The 27972-nt window shown below is 37.6% G+C and overlaps 1 protein-coding gene and 1 long non-coding RNA gene across 2 annotated transcripts in view; both read right to left on the bottom strand.

Moving 5' to 3' along the window:
* LOC139967856 (protein Skeletor, isoforms B/C-like) overlaps window positions 1-16312 on the bottom strand; it is a 36644-nt gene extending 20332 nt beyond the window's left edge. Inside the window, exons 1-6 of the mRNA XM_071972005.1 lie at window positions 16113-16312; window positions 10008-10154; window positions 8866-8938; window positions 6608-6716; window positions 3064-3235; window positions 1445-1520 (exon numbers count right to left, since the gene is read on the bottom strand). Of these exons, the coding sequence (XP_071828106.1) occupies window positions 1445-1520; window positions 3064-3235; window positions 6608-6716; window positions 8866-8938; window positions 10008-10154; window positions 16113-16152 (617 nt within the window). The 5' untranslated portion in view covers window positions 16153-16312. The remainder of the gene's footprint in view (window positions 1-1444; window positions 1521-3063; window positions 3236-6607; window positions 6717-8865; window positions 8939-10007; window positions 10155-16112) is intronic.
* A 4423-nt stretch (window positions 16313-20735) lies between these two features.
* LOC139967832 (uncharacterized) lies at window positions 20736-23982 on the bottom strand. Its single transcript, XR_011793158.1, has 2 exons — window positions 23683-23982; window positions 20736-21941 (listed from the first exon to the last, which is right to left on the bottom strand). It is a non-coding gene; the product is annotated as an uncharacterized lncRNA (long non-coding RNA).
* Window positions 23983-27972: the final 3990 nt, after the last annotated feature.

Genomic DNA, 27972 nt, shown 5'->3' with positions numbered 1-27972 from the left:
CCTTATCCTTATGGTTCACCAACATTGAAAGTTTGTACTGGATTTACTGACCCCCTTATTAAGAGAGTGCTGGTGATATTTCAGCCAACCCATTATCCTTTTAACTATGTGGGGGTTTAACAAACAAGTGTGCAAATATAGCTCAAATTTTGATCATAGAGTAAAACACTAAATACCAGATATATGCCAGAAGGGCCACAAATGGTGTATATTCTACCTTCAAAAATTGCACCTCTTTGACTGACACCCCCAGAGACAGTGCTGGTGTTATTACCCTTACACAATAGAGAGGATTTATAGCAAACAAGTGCACAGCAAAAATCAATGATAATCACGTCCAGGGAGATAATACTTTATGGACAACATAAAACAAAAACAACCTTCTACAAAGACCTTCAAAACATTTCCACACTTCAAAAAAAAAAAATAGTTATGCTTGCATAATAGTCTAAAAATGAAAAAAAAAAAAAGTGTCTCAACACTGGTAATGCGTTTGCAGTTTTTTTTTGGGATTTATCTCTGACAGTTACAAAGGTTGCTAATACACCTGCTGGAAGGACGGACTTGCCTTGGAGAGTGGCAATATCTCACAAAGAGGGCACAAAACAAACGTTGTTGGTCATGAAAGCGCTTTCATGTCCACAAGCAGGAGAGCAAAATATCATCCATCATTTTATAACAAACAAATTGTTAATGCAAAACAATAGCTATGTCCATAGCACCTATCAGAGAAAACAGACACAATAAGATATATTTGTCAAGAACATACACTTTCAAGGACAGAGAAAGGATGGTTAGTGTTTCTAACAGATGGGACTAAAATGAATGACCATTTCATCATCCAACCTACCATTTAAAAAAAAAAAAACCTTATATAAAATTGTATATATTGTATAACACTAACTCTAGCTACCATTGAATCAGGGATGAGACTGAGCCGGGGAAAAAAAATCTGAAATTTATCGATCGCCGTCCTGGGGGAGGGGTTTAAGGGGACGGGGTGTCCCCTTCCCTTTTAGAATTTTTTTGTCAGGTAAGGAGGGCTTAGATGCAAAATGGTGGACTCTAGATGGAATCTATCACATCACGTAACTCGCCAAAAAAGTGTGGAATTTCTGCTTGTATAATTTATCCATTAGCTTTTTTGAACCAAAAATAGGCTTTTTTGCTTGCTTTGCGCTACTTGATCCCACCACTGGTCAAATTCGGTGTTCCTTCCCTTCACAGTCCAGCATGTTCGGCAAAAAAAAAAAAAAAAAAAAAAAAAAAAATTAAATAAAAAAAATAATAAAAAATAATAAAAAACGCGAATTACGAGAAAAAACGCCAAAATGAAAAAAAAAATCGGAAATCCGCGTTTCCGCGGAAGAGTCTCATGCCTGATTGAATGACACTATTCTAGACTGCTCTTAATCTCCCATTACGCCATGGGTTGCACACTTACCCTCTATCATCTTCATGAGGTACCCGTTTACCAGAAGTTGACGGATTGGTGCCCTGGTCAACCCAAAAGTAGGCAGCTGCATGGAACAACATCAATCAAAGAAAACAAAAGTGTCAAAACTTGACACAACAAATCATCTTTCCACAAACACTAATGTAAAATACAGAATTTCTTTGTGAGTTTATACTGTTATGAGATAACTATAGATGCTGTACACATAACCACCAATTGTTTTCAGTAAGACATCCTTTATCAACTCTCCTATCATATTTAAAAGTATTTCAGACTTACATACATTCAAGTCAAAGTGTGATACATCTTGTTACATGCAAGGGGAAAGTGCTGTAGGCCTTTACAATAGGTACACTTCAATAGGTACACTTCATGTAAATGGTAAAAGTGCTGTCGTCCTTAACTTCAAATGAATATGCTGTAGGCCTTTGCAATAGGTACACTTCAATAGGTACACTTAATGTGAAAGGTAAAAGTGCTGTTGGCCTTTTCAATAGGTACACTTCACGTGAAAGTGCTGTCGTCGTTAACAATAGGGATACATTTCACGTGAATGTGTTGTACGGTCTTAATTTGCAATAGGTACACTTCAATAGGTACACTTAATGTGAAAGGTAAAAGTGCTGTTGGCCTTTACAATAGGTACACTTCAATAGGTACACTTCATGTGAAAGTGCTATAGGCCATTGCAATAAGTACATTTCATGTGAAAGTGTTTTCAGTGCAAGCTAGATTTATTTCCACCATTCACACACTCATACGAAAGTGTCAGGGATTTTGGTATTAAACAAAATGTGAATTTGTTGAGAGTCTGTGCAGTGGGTAAACTCCAAGTGAATGAGCTTTACTCTTGGGCGACTCCTAATAATTTGGAGTCAAGTACTTGCTGCACTCGGAATTGGCGACTCTGAGTTGCGTCGTGACTCCCTCGTCACTCAAGCAATGACCAATAAAGAAATACACGGTGGGTCCATACAGAGCAGCAATGACTATACAAGGCATATGTGCACTAGCCTTTATCATCTATAGCCTCAAATCCTCATTTCAGTATAGAGAAAGCCAACACAAACATAAGGGCCTACTGTAAGGACAGTTGAAGAACAAAGCACTTTTGTTAGATGAGCAGCGCATGTTAGAGGTGGTCAAACTATTCAGGATTAATTTGATGGCGGTATTTTCTACATAGCTTGTGTCATACTTTGCACACAACGTGCCTAATCTGAGAGTTTCATAAGATGTTTTCTGTCCTGCAACAGGCTTGGATATTATGTGATTTGTGGGTTAACAGTGCCTTTATCGACCATACAATTTTTAAGACGTAAACGGTCAGCATAGACAGTGCCTATCTTGAGCATTATCTCGCAGTCTAGATGAATGGAGCAAACTTTGGAGGAAAGCTATTCCATGTGCAAGAGATTTGTTAAGCGACTCCTGCTTCCGATCCGAGTCACAGCTTCGGAGCAGGCTCGAGTCAGGTAACTCGCCCAATTACCTACTTTAACAGGCCAGTTTTTGTGTCATAGTACATGCAATGTGAAATCTGATCTACTCACAGACCAGGATCTGACTCATATCAGATCATACCACATCTATCGGGAAGAACTCACCTGGCCCACGGCCATCATATTCCAGATTAATAAATTTAAATTGCCTTGTATTGAGAACGATAACATCATCAGCACGAGTCCCATGAACAATTGGGTTCAACATAAGTTCTCCCAGACTAACCATGGCTGGAGCTGCAAAGTCGCTGGGAACGTCCACATGCCCAAAGTTGGCCTGAAAATAAGGAAGTTATAGCTTTATCAACACTCCATTCAAATTGACATTGTGATATATATGTCCTTGTAGGAAGTGGTGTTGGAATGTCAGTGACATCAAGTAACATCTTTTGTGAAGGGATTCTGCAGACTCAAAACACACAAAGGTACAGTGATCTCTAATGGCATTAATCAGGAATAGCCCCCCCCCTGCGGTCTGACTGAGCTGACCTACAACAACAATCTGCAATATGTCATCAGCCTACTAAATCACTTCCTCCCTCCCCCTTCTCCCTCCCCTTCCCCCAACCAAAAATATCAGTGTCTTTAAAATTTGCAAAGAATTTTTTTAAATGTAAGTATTTATATTAACATGTTATTCTAAGACATTATTTGGAGTGTTACATTGTTAGACAGAATACACTATGCACAGTATATCACATTTCAAACTTTGTCAATTTCATTTTGAAGCATGGACTAAATTTGAGAGATTTTATTATATGTTAAACAGCAGTTTGTGCCACATTCTCAGCATCTATTTTCGAAATAGTAACAACTTCTCAGTCAGATTTCTATTGTCAATTGAGATACCAATTCAATTGACTGTATCTAATCCTGAGGCTGAGACTGAATTGTAATATATTCAGTCTGATTAGTCATTTTCGACCAGCCAGGGCAACCACTAAAAGAATAACAGCAACAAAAAATTGTCTATATCAGGGCCTTTTAGATATACTGAAAGAGAACAAAGGAAATATAACAATATATACCCTTGTATTGTGATTTGTTTGTTTTTATCTACAAAGATCTATAAAGCCATTTTAGTTAATAACAATGAAAAATGTTTTTTCTTTTGCCCACAAGCAATGAGCTAATATCTCTAACAATGAGACCTGTGGTTGGGTTTCTCTGATGAAAAGGCTGTGATATATTTAGAAAATGAAACAAATATTTGTTCAATATTAGTGAAGGTCTCACAAACTACACTCAGTTCATGCATCATCTATTTGTTGTTATTTGTAAATGAGAGAATACATAGCAACAGCTGCATCATAAGTCATACTTGACTGAGTGCACATAGCACTCCCTAATTAATAACCCCTGGTAGATAGTACCACACATATATAATCACAATTTGAGCCTATTATCAGCACGAATACCTACATTCTACCTCCATCACACAAAGACTTCAGATTTACATGAGATCTAATTGCAGTAATAACACTCATATAATCCCTCATTTGTGTGATGTCTGTAGAATCACTATATCAAACTTACAACTTAGGTCTCGCTTAATTTGAGGATTATACAACAAGATAGAGTTAAGTTTGTGCAGTACTTGGCATTAAGCCAAGAGTGAACCATATATGCGGCATGCATACTGCCACTTCTTGCTAATTCTGGGAATGCAACCATGATTTAAGAGTGCGCCTGATCAACTTAGGTCTCGTTTAATTTTATGATTATACAACAAGAGAGAGTTTGTGCAGTACTTGGCATTAAGCCAAGAGTGAACCATATGCGGCATGCATACTGCCACTTCTTGCTAATTCTGCGAATGCAACCATGATCTATGGAGTGCCTGATCAGACTAGGACAGAAGTCCTGTAATTTGCTTGCATTTTGCAAGTATGTATTTATCAAAGATTCAAAGCCCTCATTTTTGTAGGCAGTTTGAACAGTTGCTACAGTTATTAAATAAGGATTGTTTATCAAGAGAACAATGTGAAACTATTATTGAAGAGAAATATATTCCTAACTGTTACTGAAGTTGAGAACCCCATCTCAATATCTTATATCCCTAACTCAAGATATTGTTGTAACCACCTATTTTGACTGTCTAAACTTTCTAACTACTCCAGGAAGTTGGAACACAATAGGCGGTCTATGATGTCATCTGGGCAAATGCTATAATCTTCCGGTCTGATTTATATTTGAAACCAGATACATTTGGAGTTTTGTCTAGGCTGTGAATTTTTTGTTCTCTGTACTTAGCATTTCATCAAAAAGTATCTTTTTTTTTTGTAGAAATATTGTCTCCGCAATAGATATATTATGGAAAAATTATCTATTAAAAATGAAATATGTTTGTACAAAGAAAATTATAACAAATCTAGTTAAGATGTTTAAATATATGTAAGTATAAAAAATAAACAGTAGATACTGTAGTTAAATTACCAAAACTTTTACAATTTAGGCCAGATCAAAAACTGTTGAGACATACTTGTTGCATAGTGTGCTTTTTAGAAATAAGCTGCATGTATGTCAATGCAAACATGATCTTTCAACTAGCACGGAGAGAGAAATTGACTTCTACAGACGAGTCTAGAGCAGGTCAGGCGAATGTAATACTCGATCAATATTGTCATTTTACTTCTTGGCAAACTCGCTAATTTTGAAAACTTAAAAACTGTTTAAAGTTACATTAAAGTACTGTAATCTATTGAAATTTCCCTTTTCCTCGAACTGGGTACATCTATTTACCATATTTTCCCTGTCAAATCCACCATTCAACTATCACTTCACATTATAAAGAGGAAATAGTTCACCCTTTCCAACTGACCTCATGGATCCTATTTCCCATTGCACAACAATATACAAGTAGAAAAAGGTAATATTGTGACAATTTTTAATATACACTTACTGTACATATATACTACTGTCGTCACCTATGTAAACTTGCAGGACATCTACAGTAGTGCAGTGAGTTCAAAACTTTCTTATGGCTTTAATTTGCCTCTTGACATTAATTGTAGCTTTTGCACTACTCAACCCTTATCAAGCCATGTACTATTTCAAGCAAACATACTTGCAATTCACCCCCTTAACCTGTCTGCTCCTAAACTATCCATTTATGAACATTTTCATCCAGAACACATAATTTTGTGCCTCACAAATTTGTGACATGTTTGATTTCTTCACTGCGTCACAAACCGTTGTTACGTTCGTCTAAGGTTCATTCCTTTTGTGATAATCAAAAAACAATTTAAGTGTTTTTTGCATCCAATATCTATCCCTTAAACCAGATTGATTCGAGTGATTTAAGCTACCAACACTATAATGGCAAGTTACTGTAATATTTAACGTTTAAAAGAACTGCTCAGACATTCAAATCTCAACTGCAAAGAAAAAATCTATCCGTGATAGAACCCCCAAATTCATAAAATATATCTGTGCTAAGAAGTGTCTTTATGTTAAATCATCTTCATATATGTTCAAACTGAATTGCCTATAAATTACAATTTCGTAATTACTTTCCACTTGAGGAAAGTTCTGCTTAGCATCTATTAAGTTTTGAGTTCATGCTAAGACTGTTTTTTTAAAGTATTGGCACAAAATTTTGATTTTTTCGTTAAAATTTTTTTTATCAGAGAAGACAATAAAGACTTACGCCAACAAGCCGGCACCAAATGGAAATCCACTTGAAATCGGTAATCGTCTTTCCCGTCGGGAGCGTAAGAATTAAATTCTGATCATCGTACATACCAAGTTTCATCGTTCTAGATCAAAAGGAAAGACAATGAAAGACCAAGAGTTGTAAATGCTTGTGTCCCAGGTCTCCTATAGGCCACTAAATTTGCCCGTAATGTTCTCTTTATATACAGGCGCGTATCCACGGGAGGCGTCTGGGGCGCGCGACCCCCGGGTAAGAAAAAGAGGAGAGAAAAAAGAGAGAAGAAAAAAGGGAAAAAGGGGGGGGGGAAGAGGAGGAAGGAGAGAAAGGAAGGGAAAAGAAAAAGAAGAAAGAGAATAAGGAGAAAAGGAGGGAACAGAAGAAAAACGCGAAGACCTCGGAAAGAGAAAGAGGAACAGTGACATAATTACAGCACTGATCCCTATTATATACACAGGGTAGCCAGTGACGGATTCAGGATTTCGGAAGGGGCTTGCGCCTCAGCCTACCCCTTACACCAACAACTCCATTTTTGACGTTTCCATTTTTCCTCTCTCACTAATGTATCTATAAATATATATCTATAAATCTATATCTATTCTATATCTATATATCTATAAATATATCTATATATCTATAAATATATATCTATAAATATATATATTACACTTTTCTAAACTGGTGTAAAACTGTAAATAAGCCATCATTCATTATGTAGTCCTCTTTAAATTCCCAAATTATCCTCAAAGAGGGGTGTATGGGATGACCCTCTCGCCGGAACATATGGTGTCCCACTTTTCAACCAATGAAATATGTAAACCCTACGTGCATACTATATAGCTAGTAAATAAATGCGAAGAAGATGTGTGTAAACACATACTTAGTCAATTCCAACTGTAAATGAATCAAAATTAGACCAAATTTTCAAGATGACAGAACACATGTACATTATAATTAATTAATTCATATAAAACGGAAAGTAACCACATCCATCTATAGCCACACTCCAAATTCTTTAAATTGTTCTAACTGCTAATTCCTTTTAAATACCAGCTGAAACTGATTGCTAGTGACTTTCAGTTTGTCGAAGCTGATTCGTTCATAATATTGCACTCATTACTTATCTGCTGGTGGTTTGAAAAACACGGAACTGCACTTAAGAAATACCAGTCTGTGCAATAAGTCTCTTTCTATGTTAACATACAAGTTATATATATCTATATATATTTCAAGTTTCACACTGTACATGATGACACAGCAAAAATTCATTATGAGGAACTGTGCTGAAAATTACCATTCCAGGTCAGCGATCGATACTGTCTGCCATTAAAACACAGCATGAGCATAAACTACTACTGTACTGTAGGAGTAATCAATGTGCTTGCATGGGAGAGCAAAATTACACGAATATTTTCTTAATTATTTTTTAGTGCAAACAAGTATGAAATTGCTGCTGCATCAATTTGTATCTAATGCAGTCATATCATTATAGGTATTATGCCCAAAGCTATGTATCGAGTTTCCTTGGTCAATCTCCACAGGCAAACTTGCATATATACAGTATGCTGTACTGTACTCATCACTTGGAATTTTCACACAATGTATGTATCACAACAACTCTGTCAGCTCTCAGTAAAACACTGCATATTTCATATTTATGTTTACATAAATTATTTTGAAATTCAATGTAATGACAACCAGTGCCCTTTTTAAATATTTAATGGAATCTGACTCAGATATCAATGTGCTTCTGATCTCCTTTTTGTCTTCTACGGGTATATATATATATATATATATATATATATATATATATATATATATATATATATATATAATATATATATATATATATATAATATATATATATATATATATATATTAATATTCTGGATTTATATTTTGGATTTATATTCCGGATTTTCCAACTCACTACGAATTCAATTAAACATTTATTATATATATGTACAGTACAAACTATAAGAAACATTAACAAACTAATACAAATTAGTTAAATTTGAATTTTAGTAAAGCAGCATGTCAATAAACAGTTCAGCACAGTTTGGGTTGGAAAATATACTGATTTTATACTGGGATGCGCAGTTAAGGTTAGTAATATAAGAAATGAAGGGTTCAGCAGTGATGACTTAAATAATAAAATTCACCAAGGCCAAGATCTAGCTAAATATTAATATCTAAATCTTGATAGCTAACTGTATAATCATCATTCTGAGATATGACTAAATTGTGCAACTTACGTCCCTAATTCGTCCGGTATAATTACTCCATTCTCACTTGGATTCGGTGTATCTCCCCCGTAGAAGAAGGCATCTGGCAAAAGTAGGAGTATATATTTGAAGAAATTACAAGATAAAATCTTTAGATGGGCTAATGATTTGACTAACTAGCTTCAAAGCGTAAGAGAAACTAGTTGCAGCTTGAAGGATATATATGCCTGTCACAAACGTTGTTTGGTGTACTGTACATATATATGCAATTTAGATCTTTGAAAAGAATCTTGAGGACACAAGGGAGGAGGAGGGGGGGTGGGAGAAATGCTAGTCAAGATGTACTTAACTTAAAAATTATACTTAGTTGGTATCCTCACACCATCCTTCGTTTCCAAGAAGGGAAAACTGAAGAGACACTCTTACCGACCTTGCAAACCTTGTGAGGGGGATAGTGGATCGCAAAGTTGTTAATTTCTTAATTACGGTTAGATTCGTACAACATGGCAGAATACAAAACCTTGTGTACAAAGTCGAAGCTTACGTGAATTAATCAAGTCACAAATCCAGAGTCTATGCATACTGAATTCTTCAATACTACCCTCATTACCTTTCGGGAAACATTTTATACCATTTACCTTTAACTCCCCCCCCCCTCCCCTCCCTCCCCTCCCTCCCCTCCCTCCCGACAATCTACGAAATAGGTACAAAGTCATTAATCTGAAACTGTAATGACCTAAATTACCAATTGCTTCCCTGCATTACCAATGACTAATATTATATCAGTAACTGTGAGCCTATGGGTTTAGTATCAGTCCCCAACCCGATCAATGGGTTTATCTTATGCTAGTACGATAAGCTTTATATATAATTTGAATCAAAACTGTGTATATATATGCATATGCACGAAATATTGATCAACTTCACCTGGGTACACTAGCAAACAAATCAATTGCATACAATTACAAACTACAAATATTGATTGGATCTGTAAATTCTGAGAGAGTGATTTTTCCCACTTATCAATGAAACCCAGATCAAGTTTAATTTTATGACAAATTATATATGCATACATAATGTGTGAGAATATTTGAATTCCTAGCAACTGCACATACAGACTGAGGGGAAAAATACAAACACCGGAAAACACTTCTTTTGACATGGTTCCTCACCTGGTGCAGCTCCATCGTATGAAAATCCCCGTACCCATATTGTCGTTTCGTCAACCACATAGATAGTGCCGGCCACATCATGATCGCTATTGGCTGGAAATTGACCGAGTAGTTTACCAAACTCGGTCACTGTAGCAGATCCCAATGCTATGAAGAAAAAGGTGATTCTTTACTACAATAATTGCCAAATCCCTTGGGAGGGATAGGTAGGAGGGGCAGGGTGGGAGCTAGGGGGAGGCATATATATAGTACAAGTCAAGGGAGATGAATACAATGTCGAGTTTACAGAGTACAGATCTGATGCATGGAACATGTATGTATAATTGTTGGTCCCAATGATGGTTCTTAGGAAGAACTGCTTTACTTTAAAGTATGTAATTCTTATTTGCAGTTTTAAAGCAATCTTGTGGTGTAAGCATGCACTGCCAATGCAAGGTATGAAGATTTAAGGTAATCAATACAGTATACTGTTGCACCGCCAATAGTTTGTATAATATTGCAGCCTAAGGGTTGATCATCGTTGGTGAAACAGATTAACGAATAATACAAGAGAAGTAACAGGAAGGATAATCTTGTGTTTTTCCGCCCAAAATATGCTAGCACACAGTTTCATGCATTTGAAGTTGGTGGGGAGTATGATGTTTATTTAATGTTCATTTGAAAAGAGCTAGGTTAGGAAGAATACGCACATATTATTTATATTGACTAATTTACTAGTTAACATGATTCTGCAAAGTTCTCAGAGTTAAATACAAGTCGTTAATTTGTGAATTGTGCAAATGAAAATATCTGTATCGGGCCGATATCGGGATTTGGAATATCGGGTATTGGCCAGACCGATATTGGCAATATCGGCACAACACTACCATACTGCTATTACAATGAGACACTTGTTGATACTTTGTGTTATACACTTTCATGTACTTGCAATAAAAGAGAGATTTGAATATACCCTCAAACTTCATTTAAAATCAAAATTTCCTGCCAGTTTTAACCTTGTGTAGATCCAATAGGGAGACCAAGAATATATCAAACTCAGATTTGTTTATTTAAGAAAGGTCACAACACAACATCCTTGTACAGCCACTACAATTATACTGGTGACAAACATATTTCTGAGAAATGCAGGCTTGCTAGTGGCAACCTAAACAAAATCAGACAGATTCGTAAGTTCCTTGATTGTGGTCTTGGCCCTCGTAATATCTCATCTCGACTATTGTAATGCTTTACTGATCGGTTTACCTGCCGCTACCCTGCTTCCCAATTACAGTCTATACAAAACCAAGCTGCGAAATTGATTCTGTGCAGAAGAAAATATGAAAATGCCAGGGACTGTCTTTTCACTTTACATTGGCTCCCCATTGAGCAACGCATTACATTTAAGGTTCTTTATATGTTTTATAAATGTAATAGTAAACAGGGCCACGATTATTTGTGTAAGATGTTTACTAGGCGTGCTTTGTTATACCGCATAAGAAGCATATCTGCTACTACTTAAAACGTTCCCGCCACCCGCACAACACAGTTTGGCCACCGTGTATTTTCTGAAACTGAAGCCAGACTTTGGAACGACTTGCCGTCTTTGGTTGCTAATCAATCCACATTTCTCTCTTTCAAAAAAGGTTTAAAGACAGTTCTCTTTAATGAAGCCGCCAAGTAATCATCTTTTTCTTTTTTGCTGTCTTGTCTTGTTGCTGTTTTTGATCATTTGTTTGTTTAGTTTTTCCTTGTAAAGCCCCATAGAATATCGTTTTAGTTATGGCGCTATATAAATGCCTTGAATATAAAATAGGCTGTACAAAACACTCCAGTAGCTTGCACACAGAAGCACATCACAGTGTGCTCATAGAGCCATGAAATTGTGTTCACAATTGAGGGTAAGTAACTCAGCAGATCCTAGCTGTTATCCTTTGCTAGTTCTTATCTTGTCTGATGTATCAGGATGTACCATGGAGGGTCTGTTTTTACCTCCAAGGATGTACATGCACTATTTGTCACCATCCTCATTTTATATTAAACACACTTTTTGGGGGGTTTCGATGATAATCGTAACATGTGCAGTCATGCAGGTGGATGTGTGTGTGATGCCTTGCTTGTAAACACTGAATTTCAAGAAGGGAAGCAATTTGCCCATGGAGATAAAATTACCCTCTATGCTTGGACAAATCTCATATTTGGTGAGTATAGGTGTACCACATTGAGCAGAAGAAGACTATTGTTTTCAGAGGAGGTCAATGGTCATTTGGGGTCACCAAGTGTCAAATTGTGAAAACCTTATAAACACCATATCTCAACAAGGGAAGCTAATTGGACCAATCTCATATTTCGTGTACATAGGAAAAACCACAGGTGTCAAATTGTGACACCTTGTAAACATGATATCTCAAAGGGGAAGCTTGGATCAATCTTGTATTGCGTGTGAAAGAGTACCACATTTAGTAGGAGAAGCCTATCGATTTTTGTGGAGGTTAAAGTTCACTTGGGGTCACTAGTGGTCACATTTTGAAAACCTTGTAAGCATGATATCTCAAGTTAAGGGAAGCTTGGACCAATCTCATATTTAGTATGCTGTTGTGACTGGTTAAGTAGAAGAAGCAAATTGTTTTTTGTGGAGGTCAAAGATCATTTGGAGTCACCAGAGGTCAAATTGTGGAAACCTTGTTCATAAATATACCGTATCTCTAACCGACCAGCCTATCAGAAAACATGTGCGTTACACCTCATAAGAATATAAGGACAGGTTGTTGGCAATTGGAAATAAGCTGTTGGGCATCTGTAGATATATCAGTGAACCAGCAAACCAGCAACAAAAATAGCATTGAAGGAACTGTGTCGCTATTTGATTGGCACTCCGTACATACGTGTGAACAAAGTTTCATATACTGCTTGTACATACAACGGTATTGGTAAAAGTTCGCTAACACAAAAGCGTGAAGGAAAAAATGTTTTGTGTCAGAATACCAATACACTTAAGATGGCCAAGCATCTACTCAAATATTTCTTAAGGCATTTCCTACATGCCATCAGTCACAATTTGTAATATATACTGTACAGTTTATGGAGTTTTGAGACAAGTTTGCTATTCTTCCTGCTAGGATGTTTTGCAAAGATTTTCTCTCAACACCGATAGGTGTGGAAGATAGATGCTCTTTCAACCTTAGATTTTCAATGCGTCAAAGATCGCATTTTACTGTATTTAGTCAGTGTAATGGAGTAATAGCGATATTGTTCGCAAACCAATCTGCAGCTAAAAGACAAGATAAATAATTGGGAAAAAGTACGAATTGCGCTAATCTAGTAGTGGTTCAAGTAGCAGTGAGGTACTGTATATACTGCAGGCTTAGGACTCGCGCACACCTAGCTACTGTATATATAGTAGTGTATGCGCCTTGTACTAGAGGAGCTGCTCTTATGTAACTGAAGCCAAGCTATTCGTAGATATTTTTGCAGATGTTTCATGTTTATTTGTTTGAGACACTGCAGTAGGCCTAGCTGCTCATTTACTACCTTTGAACCTTCAAAACATGATTTCTCATAGTAGAAATCATAGATACATTTCATACATGATATTGATTTGCCATATTGAGTACAAGATCTCCTGTTGCTTGTGAGCTGGTCAAATCTCATTTGAGGTCACCAGAGGTCAAACTTTGAAAACCCTTTTACATATGTTATATAACGATGGGAATCATTGCTACAACCCATACTTGGTGTGTAGATGCATCACATTGAGTACAAGACCCCTTTTGTTTTTGGTGGAGGTGCATGTGTACAGCCACATACAGTAGACTGACCTGTGTTTATTACGTCATAGTGTAATTGCATGTACATCAAAATAGTGGTTCGGGTCATTTATATTGTGACAGCTATTTCTGGTTAACAAGCAGAAGTCTAGATAGTGCAATGATCGAAACCTCAATTATGCATTTTGCATTCTGGTATATATATTATAACACACCTCTTTTTTTTATCAGACAAGGGTGACCTCAACTATATTTTTCCTAGATACCCACAGGCAACAAATTTCTTAACACTTTGTATGAAGTTCCAGGGTCACCTTCAAACTGCAAGTAGCACTCACTCTGTAGGTTGTTTCACTTTTTTTTCTATGGAAATCTGGTTAAAGCATATTGCTTTCATTATTTCAAAAATCTTAATTCACAACTATTTTATATCAATTGAACAGCTGTGATGTTACTCCTGTCAAAGAATACATTCAAATATTTAAAAAAATGGCCTTTATAAGCCACAAACCTTTGTTCAGTGTCCTTGAAACACAAAGGTTGTAAAAACAAATAACACGCTAGAAAATTAGGCAGTCACTCGATCCCTTTTACATCATCAATGTGCATAAACAGCTCATGTATATATTTAAATATTTAAGTAGAATTAAGAAAAGACTTTGATGGATTTGGATGGGAATTACCTATTTTTTCATGATTTCTAATACCTGCTAGAGTGATTAGGACAATGTTGTTCATAGGTGTCGGTACAACTTTAAATTCAGCCAATAGATCTTATAATGCATTTGTTCGCTTGCAACGGCTGAAAGTTGTGAAATTCAAAGCCTACTGCATACTTGAAAATTGGCTGTGGTCTCGAAATTATTAAATATCAACTAACACAGTTTACCAAAAAAAAAAAAAATCAATGAACCCAGCTCCATGTGAATTGTGTGAATCAACTATTTAGTACCACTACCGTACCATGCAGTATATATCACAATGACTAAGCACTTGTGGTCAGGCTAATTACTAGGAAATTTGATTGTCACACAGGTATACATGTACTGGTCAAGTTTGCAAATAGGGATAGAATGACCTAGCTGTAAGAGAACTTAATTACAAGGATAATTTTTCAGCAAAAGTTTACCATGAAATTTACTATTTGTGTATATCTCATGCAGTCTGTAATACAGCTAGAATTTATGCCTTCCATCAATTAACAGTTCACAGCAAAGCATCTATAATTTGGTACCCTGAACATTTCAAATATATGCAGAACTATATTGATTAACCATAAACTGGAAATCTGACCAATTGATGGTTTGTGGATTATATTCAAATTTCGACTTGGATTCCTCTTCCTTTTCCAGGAACTTCAAGTTCAGACTTTTTCACTGGATATATAAAGTAAAAATCTAATGTATACTCAAATAGCAAATTTTGGGAAATTTCTCCCTGCTTCTCTACAGCATCAGTGAAATCACATAGCTGAAGAATGAAACATAAGGTCAGAGAAAGATCGGAGAGATCATCATTAACTGTTACCTTTAAGAGAAGATTTGTTTACGAATGCACCATGCATATCCTATAGAGAATTAATGCATTGATCGCAGTGCCTCAATCAATGTTAGCTATTGTAGCTTCATGGCCAGCTATACCGAAAGGATGACATTTTCAACAGCATGCAGGATCCTTTCTGACTTCAGAAATGCCACATTCTGAACATACATTGCAGCTCACTAACATTATACAGATCTACATGTTCCCCAGAATTTTCTTTCCAAAGCTTTTAAAGTTAGTTTTTAAAATGGTGTACATACAATTGACCAAAACCTACAATATATGTCATCGGCAATCAAAATTAAGGCTATTCCTTGACCAAATTATCTGCCAAACCAGCTATTCACGTCAGCCTGATAAATGGTTAGCCTATAGTCATTGCATTACATACATGTATGCCCAACACAGGCCTTAGCCATTTTCTAACCAGCGCTCAGGCCGATAAGCAGTGGCTGTCAATGTCATACTCTGGTCAATCTGGTCAACAGACATAACAGATTACGTTTAGGCCAATAGTTTGCAAAAATTGCAGTTTCTCTGTGGTCTTCCTGCCTTTCTTTTTAAATTATGGAAGTACTGTTTGTCATACGTTGTAACTTGGTAACTGTGGCATAAGTTGGCTAAATCCTACTTATAATGCCATACAAGAGCATACATCATAATATCGGCCTATTGAAAGTGAAAATAACACGGAAGCTATGAACAATTTCCTCCATCTCGCCTACGTAGACTTAAACGGAGGGTAAAGGAGAGCATTAACTTTAATATTGCCCCCTTTAAGAAATTAGTAACGTTAACTACAATACAAACGAAGACTTACCAAACAGTGAAAAGGCCAGAAAAATGAACTCTCTTCCCATCTTCAAATGCTTCGATAAGCTTTGTCACTTGGAAAATGAGAAAATTGGCAAAACGATCCGAACACTTACGTCTGTGTTACCCTTCTAAGAAAACTGTCGACTATGCCAGCTTCCTCGCAACGCCAACCCTTTTAGTAATGTTTACTACTTTTGTGCAGCTCTGCTTTTGCGGAATCAGTCACGCCCGCCCTTCTTTCAATGAAAGTCTATGGAAGCTTTATTACGGAAGCATATAACAGACATTTCGTTACAATTTGGAAAGAGAGAAACGCTCCTCAAAACGATAGATAATTCACAAGAATTGGACTTGTTAGGAGCTTCAATGGCGTTAGAAGGATTTTCAGAGTAGGGGGACAACTGGGAGCAAGCAAAAAGTTATGCCCTCAGGATAAGAAGGCAAAATACTGAAAACGCGCCTGTATAAAGAGAACATTACGGGCAAATTTAGGGGCCGGTAGGAGATCGGGGAAACGCGTCCTCCCCCAAACTCCACTGGTGATCCAAAATGTAATTTATTGAAATTTTAAGTTTACAGGAAATTTAAAGTTGCGACAGATTTCAATGTCGTATAACCAGAGTCGCACATTCACCATTTTCCAAGAGGGAAGTTGATCGATTTCAACTCCAATTAGCTTTCGGCAATCGACTGTAGTGACTATAGGCTACCTGAACAACATAAGCGGCAACTTGCTTTAATATAATTACAGCTATATGGCATTATTTGTTAAACAGTCTTGTTCGCTTTCGAAGCGATTTTGGAGCGCAAACACTAGTATATATTAAACGCCTTAATTTCTATGTAATGTATCTCAGGGGTCAAGAGGGGACCCAGGGTAACGCTCAGGCTGAGCGTTTTCAGATATCTCTGTTCTCTAGTAACGAGCAATTAAACCCCGAATAATAATCTGCATGGAATTTTATACTAAAGCCCTTGGGCCCCAGGGGCACTTGAACCTGCAAAAGTTTCAGAAAGAGGAACTGAAATTCTCTGGAAGGTAGTCCCGAGCCCTGGAGTTTGGACCCTGCTTTCAGATATAGGTCTCTTGCTACTACTTGACTACTTTGAATATAACTGAAACTTCAAAGCCCGGTGAACTTGTAGCAGTTTGTTAGCCTTTAATATTACCCAAATCTGGGAAATGTAGACAGAAGAGAAGGTGTTCTAGTTTTCTTTTACCGCAACCGAATGTTCGGTGGGCCGGCGGACGCATCATGATTGGAGGAAACATGTCTCTCCCCACGCATGCCCCAAAGCCGTGTCTATATATATATATACGGCTCTGACACCCCCCCCCCCTTCCTTGGCACAGCCATCTGACTCGGATAGAAGAGTAAAGTCAGATTTCCACCATTTCACAGATAATCAAAGTTTCATCAAAAATAGTTTTTTACCATGGTGGTATGAAAGTGTACGAAATTATAATTTACATATTTTTGACGTCCCTGACGAAAAAAAAGTTGGTAATCCCAGATTTGCATGGTTTTTACTGTGTGATTGTGCATGTAGATGTATATGTCATTTAGTTTATGTCGTTTATACGATTCCGTAGTTATTACCGTACAGTGGAAACGTCCCGCCCACAACGGCTGATTTTCAAAATGTAACTATCAAGTAGATTACTATGAAAGAAGTTTTTTTGGGGCACATTTGCACCAGAGGAAGGGTGTCCCCTCCCATTTTCAGAGACTTTGGTAAATTGGGGGATGGGCTGCTTAAATGTTCAGGTTGAACGGTTGTACCTTTGCAATTGCCGCTAGAGAAGAAACCCCAAACATACTGGAGCTTATGTCCACATCCCTCCCATTCACTATACCACTCGCCCCTCCTTCCCGTCATACTTTTTACCCACGTCACTGAAGTTTCAGATTATTTTTTTTCCCACCAAAGTACGTAGTAGGCCTAAGTATTAGAAACCTGTGTCTGTTCCCACAGGTTGAATAGACTCCTTCCAAGTGACGGAGAATCTGTAAACGGTTTCATAAGGCTAAACTGTACAGGCAGATATCAGTGGCGGCGGAACCGGGGGGCTTGGGGGGGCTCAGCCCCCCAATGAAAAAGTTGAGGGGGCAAATGCATGATTAGCCCCCCAATATTTACCAAGGCTCCGAAACGTGCATCTGCCCATTTTTCAATGCATACTTGTCGATCTGTCCGATGCACACGTATACTATATAGATGTAATAATTTTAGTAAATGCTGGGGGGACCCTCGGCCCGTCCCCTGACTATAGACCACATTGTCACCCCAACCGCGTCTTCACGCCCCGTGAAAAGTGGAAGTACCGTGGAGTACCGGTAAGCGCAACACAATTTCGTCTTAGGACAATGACTTGCCTCATTTCAGCCAGTTCTCCAACATCCCCTTACTCAGTGGCGGAGCGTCCATACAGTCAGTGGGGCAGATGCCCCCCCCCCCCCTGACGGACTCAAATGGACTGCTGGCGCACTTTTCAGCTTTTCACTACTTTTTACTTATTCGCTATTATTGACTATTTTATAGCGCTCTCATCTACCTATTGACATTTGTCATATTCTGTTGGTGTAATTTTCCGACAAAATGGCGACTACACCTATTTATTCTCCGTTTATCTACAAATTAGCAAGGCACGGAAAGGGTCATTTCCTGCAATCTATAGAGTATCTTTATTCAAAAATTTTCTGTACGCTCCGCGCCAACCTGTGGTGGCGCTCCGCTTAGATAGTGTCGAAAGCGCCCTACAGACCATTCTTGTCCCCCCCCCCTGACCAATACCCCTAGCTCCGCCACTGCCCTTACTACACTCAAAAACGTCTTTGCGAGTACACTACGAGTACTAGCTACTCTCTTAAAACACCATCGAATATACAAATTACAATGTTTTTACAAACTTTCTCGTTCAATCTGAGAAATTGCAGGCTTGAGACCCATATTTAAGGGCTAGGTATTCGCAGCATAAAACACTCGGGAAGTGCCGTTTCCGGCCATCTGGGGGTTTGAAAAAAACCCAAAATTTTCTTGTACGCTCCGCGCCAACCGATGGTGGCGCTCCGCTTAGATAGTCTCAACACATTAGCCCCCCAATAATTTTTCCGTTCCGCCGCGCCTGGCAGATATTAATAATTACAACACAGTGGATACGTGAAGGGTCAGTTGGAAGTCTGACCCCGTGACCTCGAAGAATGATCAACGATCACGCATATCATTAAATTTGAATTTGCCCGCATTTAACGTAAAGTCGGTCCTACGTTTCACTCACAGAATTTACAGACATTGATAGTTTACAACTTACCGGAACCTCGCAGAATGGATTAAAAGTAATTCCAATGTATGGTAGGGCAAAGATACCCGAGAAAAAATCAACGAAAACCTATGAAACAACGATTGCAATTGAACTTCGTCCTCACACATGTATTCCTAACTGACACAAAATAGGCCAAAACGAACCAACGAAAGAGAGTTACAGCAAAAAAGTTCTCCCATTTGTGGATCTTATACTCTCCTACATGATGCTGTAAAGTTTCGGTGAAATGGTTGTCTAAGACGGCCAGTCACAAAACGATTACCTCGACTCGGCGATTTTGTTGCTGTCGCCGCCATTTTGAAATTAGGTAGACTTTCGCCAAGCCGTTTTCATGCTATGGGCTACTACCGACAAGACTTCATTCAAATCGTTTTCAATGTAGTGGAACCCATTCCTTTAGTGTACGGTCTATTAGGAATGTTAGGTTTTGTGGCGTGAAATTAAGTAATTTAAGTTGTGCTAAGGTTTGGAAGAAATTTTGTCCCAAATTCTAATATATGATTAGGTAAAATGTGAAATTACTGAGAGCTGCGTATGGGAGGGGTAAGAGAGACAAAATGGGGGAGGGGGCAAGGGAGATGGTGTTTCCTTTCTAGCTAAATTAATGGTGGTAACTATTAAGGTAACACAAATTTTCCTGAGTCTGTTGTCAAAACTGAAGGGGTCATACCACATTGAATATACAAAGGTAACATGGCCTAGGCCAAACCTTATTTCTAGTTGCTTTCTAAGGAACTTCCAACAATTCCGAATGATTTATACCTACAATACCAAATGATTTATACTTACCCACTTACCATAATTCCACAGTAGCCCTTACTCAGTGAGATTCTGCAAAGCTGGGTACTCATCTGTTGCTTATATTCATCAATAAATATCAGTTAACAGTTTTCCAGTCAATACCAATCCTTGTTTGGTTCATGTATCACACTACATAACTGCTTGCCAATATTGAAGTTAAGTACTGTGGCTTGGGTAGGGGTGTGTTGTTTAGGGGAGGGGTGTGGTGTTTTTAGGGGTTTTGGGGAGGGAATGTGGTGCTTAGCGGATGTGGGGAAGGGTTTGGAGTTTCCCAGCTTTGGGATGGGTGTGGTGTTCACCAGCTTTGGGAAGAGTTAGGGTATTTTGGAGGGATGAGGTGGTTTTGCCACATATGGGGACTTTAATTAAAAGCTGACTTTCAGTACACAGGACGTGTTTGGATACATTACGTTCTATGGATACTCTGACCAAATATTTTGAGTAGGGCTGTTTTCTTTTTCTTTTGCACATGCATAGTAGAACATAAGTCAACAGTGGAAATAGAGTTGCCTGGTCTTTTATTGATTTTATAACTGTAACAATAAGGCACTTTAAGCAACAGAAAAAAGAAAACAAAAAACATTTGTGTGACACTCTCCATGAAAGAACATGTTTTAATGTCCTGTGAAAATATGGGCATGAAATATAAATTACTTCGATCACTTCAAAGTGAAATACTTTGTTCAAATGGAAGGAATAGCTTAACAAAATTTGAATACTTCTTGAAATGAAACACACTTCATACTGTGAAGACTTCATACAATAATGTTGTCTGAAAAAAAATCACACACAATGTCAAGTGCATTATGACTGGAAGGGGTATTTCAAGGTGGCATAGTGAAGGCATGACATAGCAAAAACAGTTCAGGTGGCAGGATGGATAGTTTTGTAACTTTGAAATGGTGAGATATACCTGTGACATATAGCATAAGATTAAAATTAAAAGACAAATATATAAAATTAAAAGGTAAGAGTAGAAAGTAAATAAATAAGTCCAAACTTGACATATAACTTTAACAACCTGATCTTCTTCAGAAATAGGAGCACCAATAGCAGCCCAACGATCCATACTTCCTTTCATATAATTCAAATTATTTCCAACTGACTTGCCCTCTGCCATTTCAGTTCTGAGGTACTTTTTCTTGAGCTGAATTTTGTTGGTTAGAGAATCCTTTTCGAACAGAGTACGCAAGGCATCCTAAGCATCACTAGGTTTCTCACTTGTTGTAATTAATTCCAGCTGACTAGATGCTATTGCAAGCACAATGGTGAAAAATGCCAGTTGTGTCTTTTTCAAGTTTGCACTCTTCTACTTCTCACATACAGTAACCCCCAACTTTCCTGAGCCATCCTCATAGCCCACAGGCCTTTTGCAAGAAACAAATGTCTCATCTGGAAATTCCATGTCAGCCAGTTCGAGCCATCCATTTTGTTAATTTTCCACGTCATATTTTCTGTTGTTCCAGCCATATTGGTCAGTTGTCACGACTAAATTAACCAATTTAAGTACCGACAATTCCCAAGAAATGGTTCCAAAATCAGAACATAAATTCCAAACAACAATCTATTCTACACAGTTAACTTCCAGTGTATGTGTCTGGGCCAATAACCTGTTCGAGTTAGCTAGAGAATAGGCATGAGACTGCTGAGTATATTACAGCCTGTTGCTGCACACAACTTGTTCTTTCTATAAGAGTATAACAGAAACTGAGGAAAAATGTAAATTACACATATATAGAAAACAAAATTGCTTAAAGGTAGCACACTAATAATACAACCTGATTAAACAAACAATAGTTTGGAGCAGAGTTGTAACAACAGGCACTTAACTGATCCACAGGCTGCATTCCTTCTTACTACGGGTACATATAAGAGAGCTAGGAACTTAAAGATATATAGTATTAAATAGAATGTGAGACTACATTTATTAACAGATTTCTATAAATAAACTCTTATATGAAGACTTCAGATATGAGGATAATAAACATGAGGATGTAATAAACTCTGGAAGCTCTCTGGGCTAATACTTAATACCAGTGGAACTGCATTTTGCAATGTTAGTCATTATACATAACAAAACAAATCTAATAGTGAATGAAACTTTTCTTCTTTTTGGGAATAACTTTTTTTTGGTCATATATACATGGGAAAGCACCTTAGAGAAATCTGTGTGTGACACACACACACATAGGGAAGACTGTACGTGAATGACTAACTAAGTACTTCTACTACTGTACCTATCATAGAAAACAACATAACAATAAAAAGATCGTAAACTCTCGTTAACAGCAAAACATGTTGTCACAAAATGATCCCTGATATTGTTTTAAGTCACCTGGAATTATAAGTAGCTATGTACAACTACATGGCTCTATGAGGTGCAATTGTTCTCAAGTACCAGCAGTAGGTCTAACTGTAATAGCAATAAGTATAAAGTGTAAGCAGTATAAAGCAAGCTAGTTTTATTTCTGTGTTACGTATCTTGCTCTACATATTAAGCATAGGGAATTGGGCCTAGACTTAAGTCATGGATCTAATACCGGTCTTGAACACTTGTAACAAAGTGACATTGAAATGGATCCCGATCCCAGGATGGCGGAAATTTTCACCCAGTCCAGCTTTAATAAAACTCATCATAAGCCATGATCTTAACTTATACATAGTACAAAGGCAGTCTACTTGTACTACTAATAATTTTTGTAAAATAATAATAATACTAAATTGTATCTTATGCAGTCCAAATCTTTTCAAGAACAGGCCCCTTAGAATTATTACACAAGGACGAGAAGGCGTAGGCTAAGAACTAAAGGTTATAGGCCTTAGTCCATTATTAAAATTGGACTAAACTATGCAGGTATTCTAGTATTACTAAAACTAGGCTAGGGCCTACCTGTAGTAAAAACTTGTCGTAGTATATTACTTTAGTAAATACAAAAGTACTAGGCCTATAGGCTAGCCTAGGCTTGTACTAGGGGCCTAGTACAGTAATATTACTGTCCGCTATGCCCTCGAAATTTAAATTTTAACTATTTAGTAGCCATAAGTAGTACCGTGACTTATCAACTCCCTGGTTTTTCCATATTAACGCAAAAAAATGAAGGGAATCTATGCCGAATAGAAAGATTACGAAAAATACGAGACGTTGCAAATCTAGCACTAGCTACATCATAGTCGACATATAGCGCTAGGCTGCACGTTATAGGATACGGTGCTTTCGTGTATATGTGTATTATGTACGTTAGGATACATGTATTAGGGGCAACCAAAAGCACATAGGAGCACCATTTTCGTTGACCAAAAAATCACACTTTTCGGGGGAGTTACAACTTTTCTGAAAAATATGAGTAAGATTCAAGCTTATATATTACAAAAATGCTATTTTTACGGTTAAAAGTTGTCTAAGACGCGAAAGTCACATAACGATAGACGTCGACTCGATTTGACTTACCTTTATGTTTTTGCGTTGGTCGTCGATAAGAAAATGCACTGTTCTATTGGTAAAATCTTCGTTTCTTTCCGGAAATGATCGTATTTGAGTCTCTAAAGTATCCTTTATCGAGCTACGATACTCGTAAACCCGAATGACATTGGGATGTTTGCGAATTTTACCGATTACATCCATACATGGAAGTAGCGAACCGAAGTCCGTAGAACCGGATTTGCACGAAACAATTACTTCCGGGTCAAGTAGCTGTGCTCGAAAATTTGCTAGTAACGGCCATATATTGAGGTCAGACTTCCAACTGGGTTAGTGAAGTCCAAAACCATTAAACGACAAAAGTGAAACAAACAAAGAACGTTGAGCTATACTGTACATAATAAATTAAAAAAAAGACATTGGCTCTTCCAGTTCCCATCTTGATAGCCTGTTCCAGCAGGCCGTTAGTTTAGTCATTTAATTTGGATGAATGTTTTTTTTTTAGTAAGTTTATATTTCACAATTAAATGCATGACTACCTGTATATGCTTTACTGTTGTTGTATAAATTATAGGATTATATAACGGTTATGTAATCATTTCAATGTTTAAGAAAAATAACAACATTTATTGATTAAATCAGATTATTAATACTCATCTCAATTAAGTGAGTAAACTGCAATATTTTATATCTCAAACAACAAACTGAAGTTTGCAATTCTTGCCGAAGATGAACATTAAACATAACGCCTTGGATTGCAATTAAAAGTATATGCGGATGTATTAGCGTTTAGACCTAATGATATATGGTCTATAGTCTATACACACTGTTTGTCTGTACGTGGAATCATAAACAAACCAGGTATCAAAGTTCGAACACCCTCAGAGTTCCACAACAATCCTTGCCCTACAAAGAGCATCCCATAAACAGATTCAGGTCCGCAAGGAATACTATGTGTATATAACATCGCAATGAACTGACTCAATCGCATTTCAAGATATCACGTAATATTATAACAGCCGTTCAAATACAGGAACGATATTTATTTGCTGTCGTAAACAATTAGTAGTAAATTACATTTTCCAGTTATTTTGTATAACAAACAACCAGCTTGGTTTGAGAGGATAATATACGTTACCAAACACACAAGCTGTAACCTGTAAAGAAAAAGAAGGAAAAAAAAGAGGAGGAATTCCTTTATCTGTCATATTTCCACATATTGCAGTTAAATTATCTTATAAAGTAATGTACTTTTGGAAAAGGTTAAAGGAGGAAGAAATCTCCATCATGTATTACGATTAATTTTAAAACTGAAAATAATAAGTAAAATACAATACATCTAGATAGCAAACTGTAAACTTGTGTTCAAGGCTCCATTGTTGAGCGGGTAGGATCTCATGCTATGTACTTAGGAGTTGATATTGACGCCAAGTTAACCTTTACTAACCAGGGGCGTATCCAGGGGGGCGCAACAGGCGCGCGCCCCCCTATTGGCCGTCACCCCCAAAAAAAAGAAGTTTAGCAAAAAAAAAAAAAATTGATGACGACCTTTATGTGAGATGTCCGTGATCGCTCAACACCCCCCCCCCCTCCCGTATGCTTTATTTTTTGTTTGCCAAAAAAAGGTTCTGGCGAAGTTCGGCGGCATAATAGTTTTAGAAACATAGATGGTAATTGTGTTTGTATTATCACTATAAACACTAAGTGACATGCCAGCCATACTAAATTGTGCATTTTGTGTCCATATTTACTGGAAATGTTGCTTATTTTTAAGGTCGAAAAATGGATCACATATGGCCACGGACGGCGATCCTGGGTGGAGGGGGGATATATCCCCACATGAAAATGGGTGGAGGGGATGTAATGCACCATATCCCCCCCCCCCACCAAATGCCAGGGATAAGAATATTTTCATGCCTACATTTATGCATCTTCGTTAATGTACGGCTCTTTTTTAGCTTCATTTCTCGTCTACCATAAACGCAGTGCGATCTTTTCAAATAAAGCGTCTTTATAAAGCAAAAATAGTTGACTGTAGGCTTCATTGGCCCTATAACAACAAAATGTATTATTGCGCCCTAGGTATTGATATAGTACATATATGCACCCTCATAGTATTCAAATCAACGAGGTAAATGAATCTGGAGGATTCATGTCAATTGGGTGCGCGCGTACCATGTATGGAGGGTCATGTGATGTGTTCCAGGGTGGTACTATACTGATATTTCTCTGTAGCAGTTCGAGAACAGTGTTAGTGACTTCGTGAAAGATTGGTCGGTTCGGACATGGGAACTAACGGCATAAGAAGGTACTGGTACTTCAGGCCTACGAAATAGTGCTAATATGCTAACGTTCAACCTTATTCTCTTGATTGAAGGCAGGCCTCCTACATAATCTTACTTATTAATACAGCTCTAGGGGCAAGCTTTGTCTCATATGGCCTAACGTTATTACTACATGCTATAAGTGAATGTAGAAATGGGAAATGTGGGGAAATGTTTAGTTCAGTGCAACCACGGAATTCTCCATGGAACAGAGCCTAATGCTGCTCGACGTGAATATAGCTATCACGTTAGGCTACAGGCACGGTTATTGCTAGGTAACGGGTGTCGTCTGCTGCTCTAAGCACGCAAACACATTTACGTACTAGTTGGATGAAATCATCATGCGTAATAGGGAGAGTAGTATATTAGTACCACCCTGGAACACATCACATGACCCTCCATACATGGTACGCGCGTACGCGCGTATTTACTGTGTGATAGTTTCTCCAGATTCATTTACCTCGTTGATTCATATAGGCCCTATAGTAGGCCTACACACGTACATGTTCCCTCGAACAGCTGAGAATCTCATGTAACCAGGGTAATGCTTAATACACGTTTCACCCGGATGCCCTAGCAATCGGTACCTAGGAATGTAACTATGTGTAATTGTGTATTGCATGTGTATAGGCCTATAATAGCCTGCATGAGGCCATTTTCTTCATCGAATAATATAAAAGAGCTCTCGAACATTCTAACGTTGCGCCTGAAACAAGAATGACAGGGGCAATTTTCCCAAAATAACACCCGAAATTTAAAAAAAAGTATTTTGGATCCTGATTATGAGATATTTCGGACATGACATCCCTATTTTAAAGTTGGGTATATGCCGCTTGGAAACCTCGGGAAGTGCCGTTTCCGGCCATCTAGAGGGTTTGTTAATCCCAAAATTTTCTTGTACGCTTCGCGCCAATCCATGGTGGCGCTACGCTTAGATAGCCAACAAGGTCATATCCCCCCCCCCCCCCACTCGGAAGTACGGATCGCCGCCCATGCATATGACACCATTTTGCATTTCAGCCCTTCTTCGAAAGCAAAAATTGTACACCCCTCCCCCAGGACGGCGATCATTCATGCCTGGCGCCCCCCCCCCCCCCCCCCTATTGGAAAATCCTGGATACGCCCCTGCTAACCATATATCTAACATGATGTCTAAGGTGTATTATATTGTATCAACGTTGGCATACATTACTAGCCTTATTTTCATTCTAATGTAAGAGATAAGGTATTCACCTCATCAATTCTGCCAGTCATTGTGTATGCAGTTCCTGTCTGGTATCACCTTCTCCTTGAAAAGGACAAGAAAAGAATCAGAAGTTTCTTGAAATATTGCTCAAATATATTTAATCTCGACTATGAAAGCCTTGTTGGTAAAGTAAACACTACTGCTAGAAATGAAGTCATGGCTTAGTCATGCAATGTCAAAGATATACAGACGAAAAGTAAATGATGGTATTGCGTGGGCGGTGAATGATATATTGTAAAACGGAGGTGTAAGTGCGGTGCTTGGTACGAAAAAATTTTTTTATCCGAAGTAAGCTGATTTTCAACTTACATAACATAACAAAAGAAATTTCCACTGAGTCGCCCAGTGGTTCACTTTGTTATAGTTGTTACCTGATTTTCGTCATGGTTTCGCACTTTCTATTAGTTTCATTATAATTACGTTATTTTCGGCGGAAGTACACACATGTAATTAGGTTACCAGTACTTTTTGTTTTTGTAAATTAGTGGTGACTAAGCTTTCAAAACCTGCAATTGGATTGTTCCGTTTTATAATCTTCTTAATCATTTCCTTTTGTTTTTGCGTTTTAATTTAGGTAATATGAATTTTGAAAAGTAAATGAGAGATATATGATACCGGGAACAATCAATAAATACTTTGTATTTTTTTAATTGAAATGGGAAAAATACTTTGTAAAGACTTATGATCGTGGCTGAATGGGTGGTGGATTATGCTAATACCTAGTTACTTTAACTGGTGGTGGGGGGGGGG

The sequence above is a fragment of the Apostichopus japonicus genome, chromosome 5 (genome assembly GCF_037975245.1).
Source record: "Apostichopus japonicus isolate 1M-3 chromosome 5, ASM3797524v1, whole genome shotgun sequence".
Classification (NCBI taxonomy): Eukaryota; Metazoa; Echinodermata; class Holothuroidea; order Aspidochirotida; family Stichopodidae; genus Apostichopus; species Apostichopus japonicus.
The sequence above is the reverse complement of the archived record's forward strand: the minus strand, read 5'-3'. Positions and strand labels throughout refer to the sequence as shown.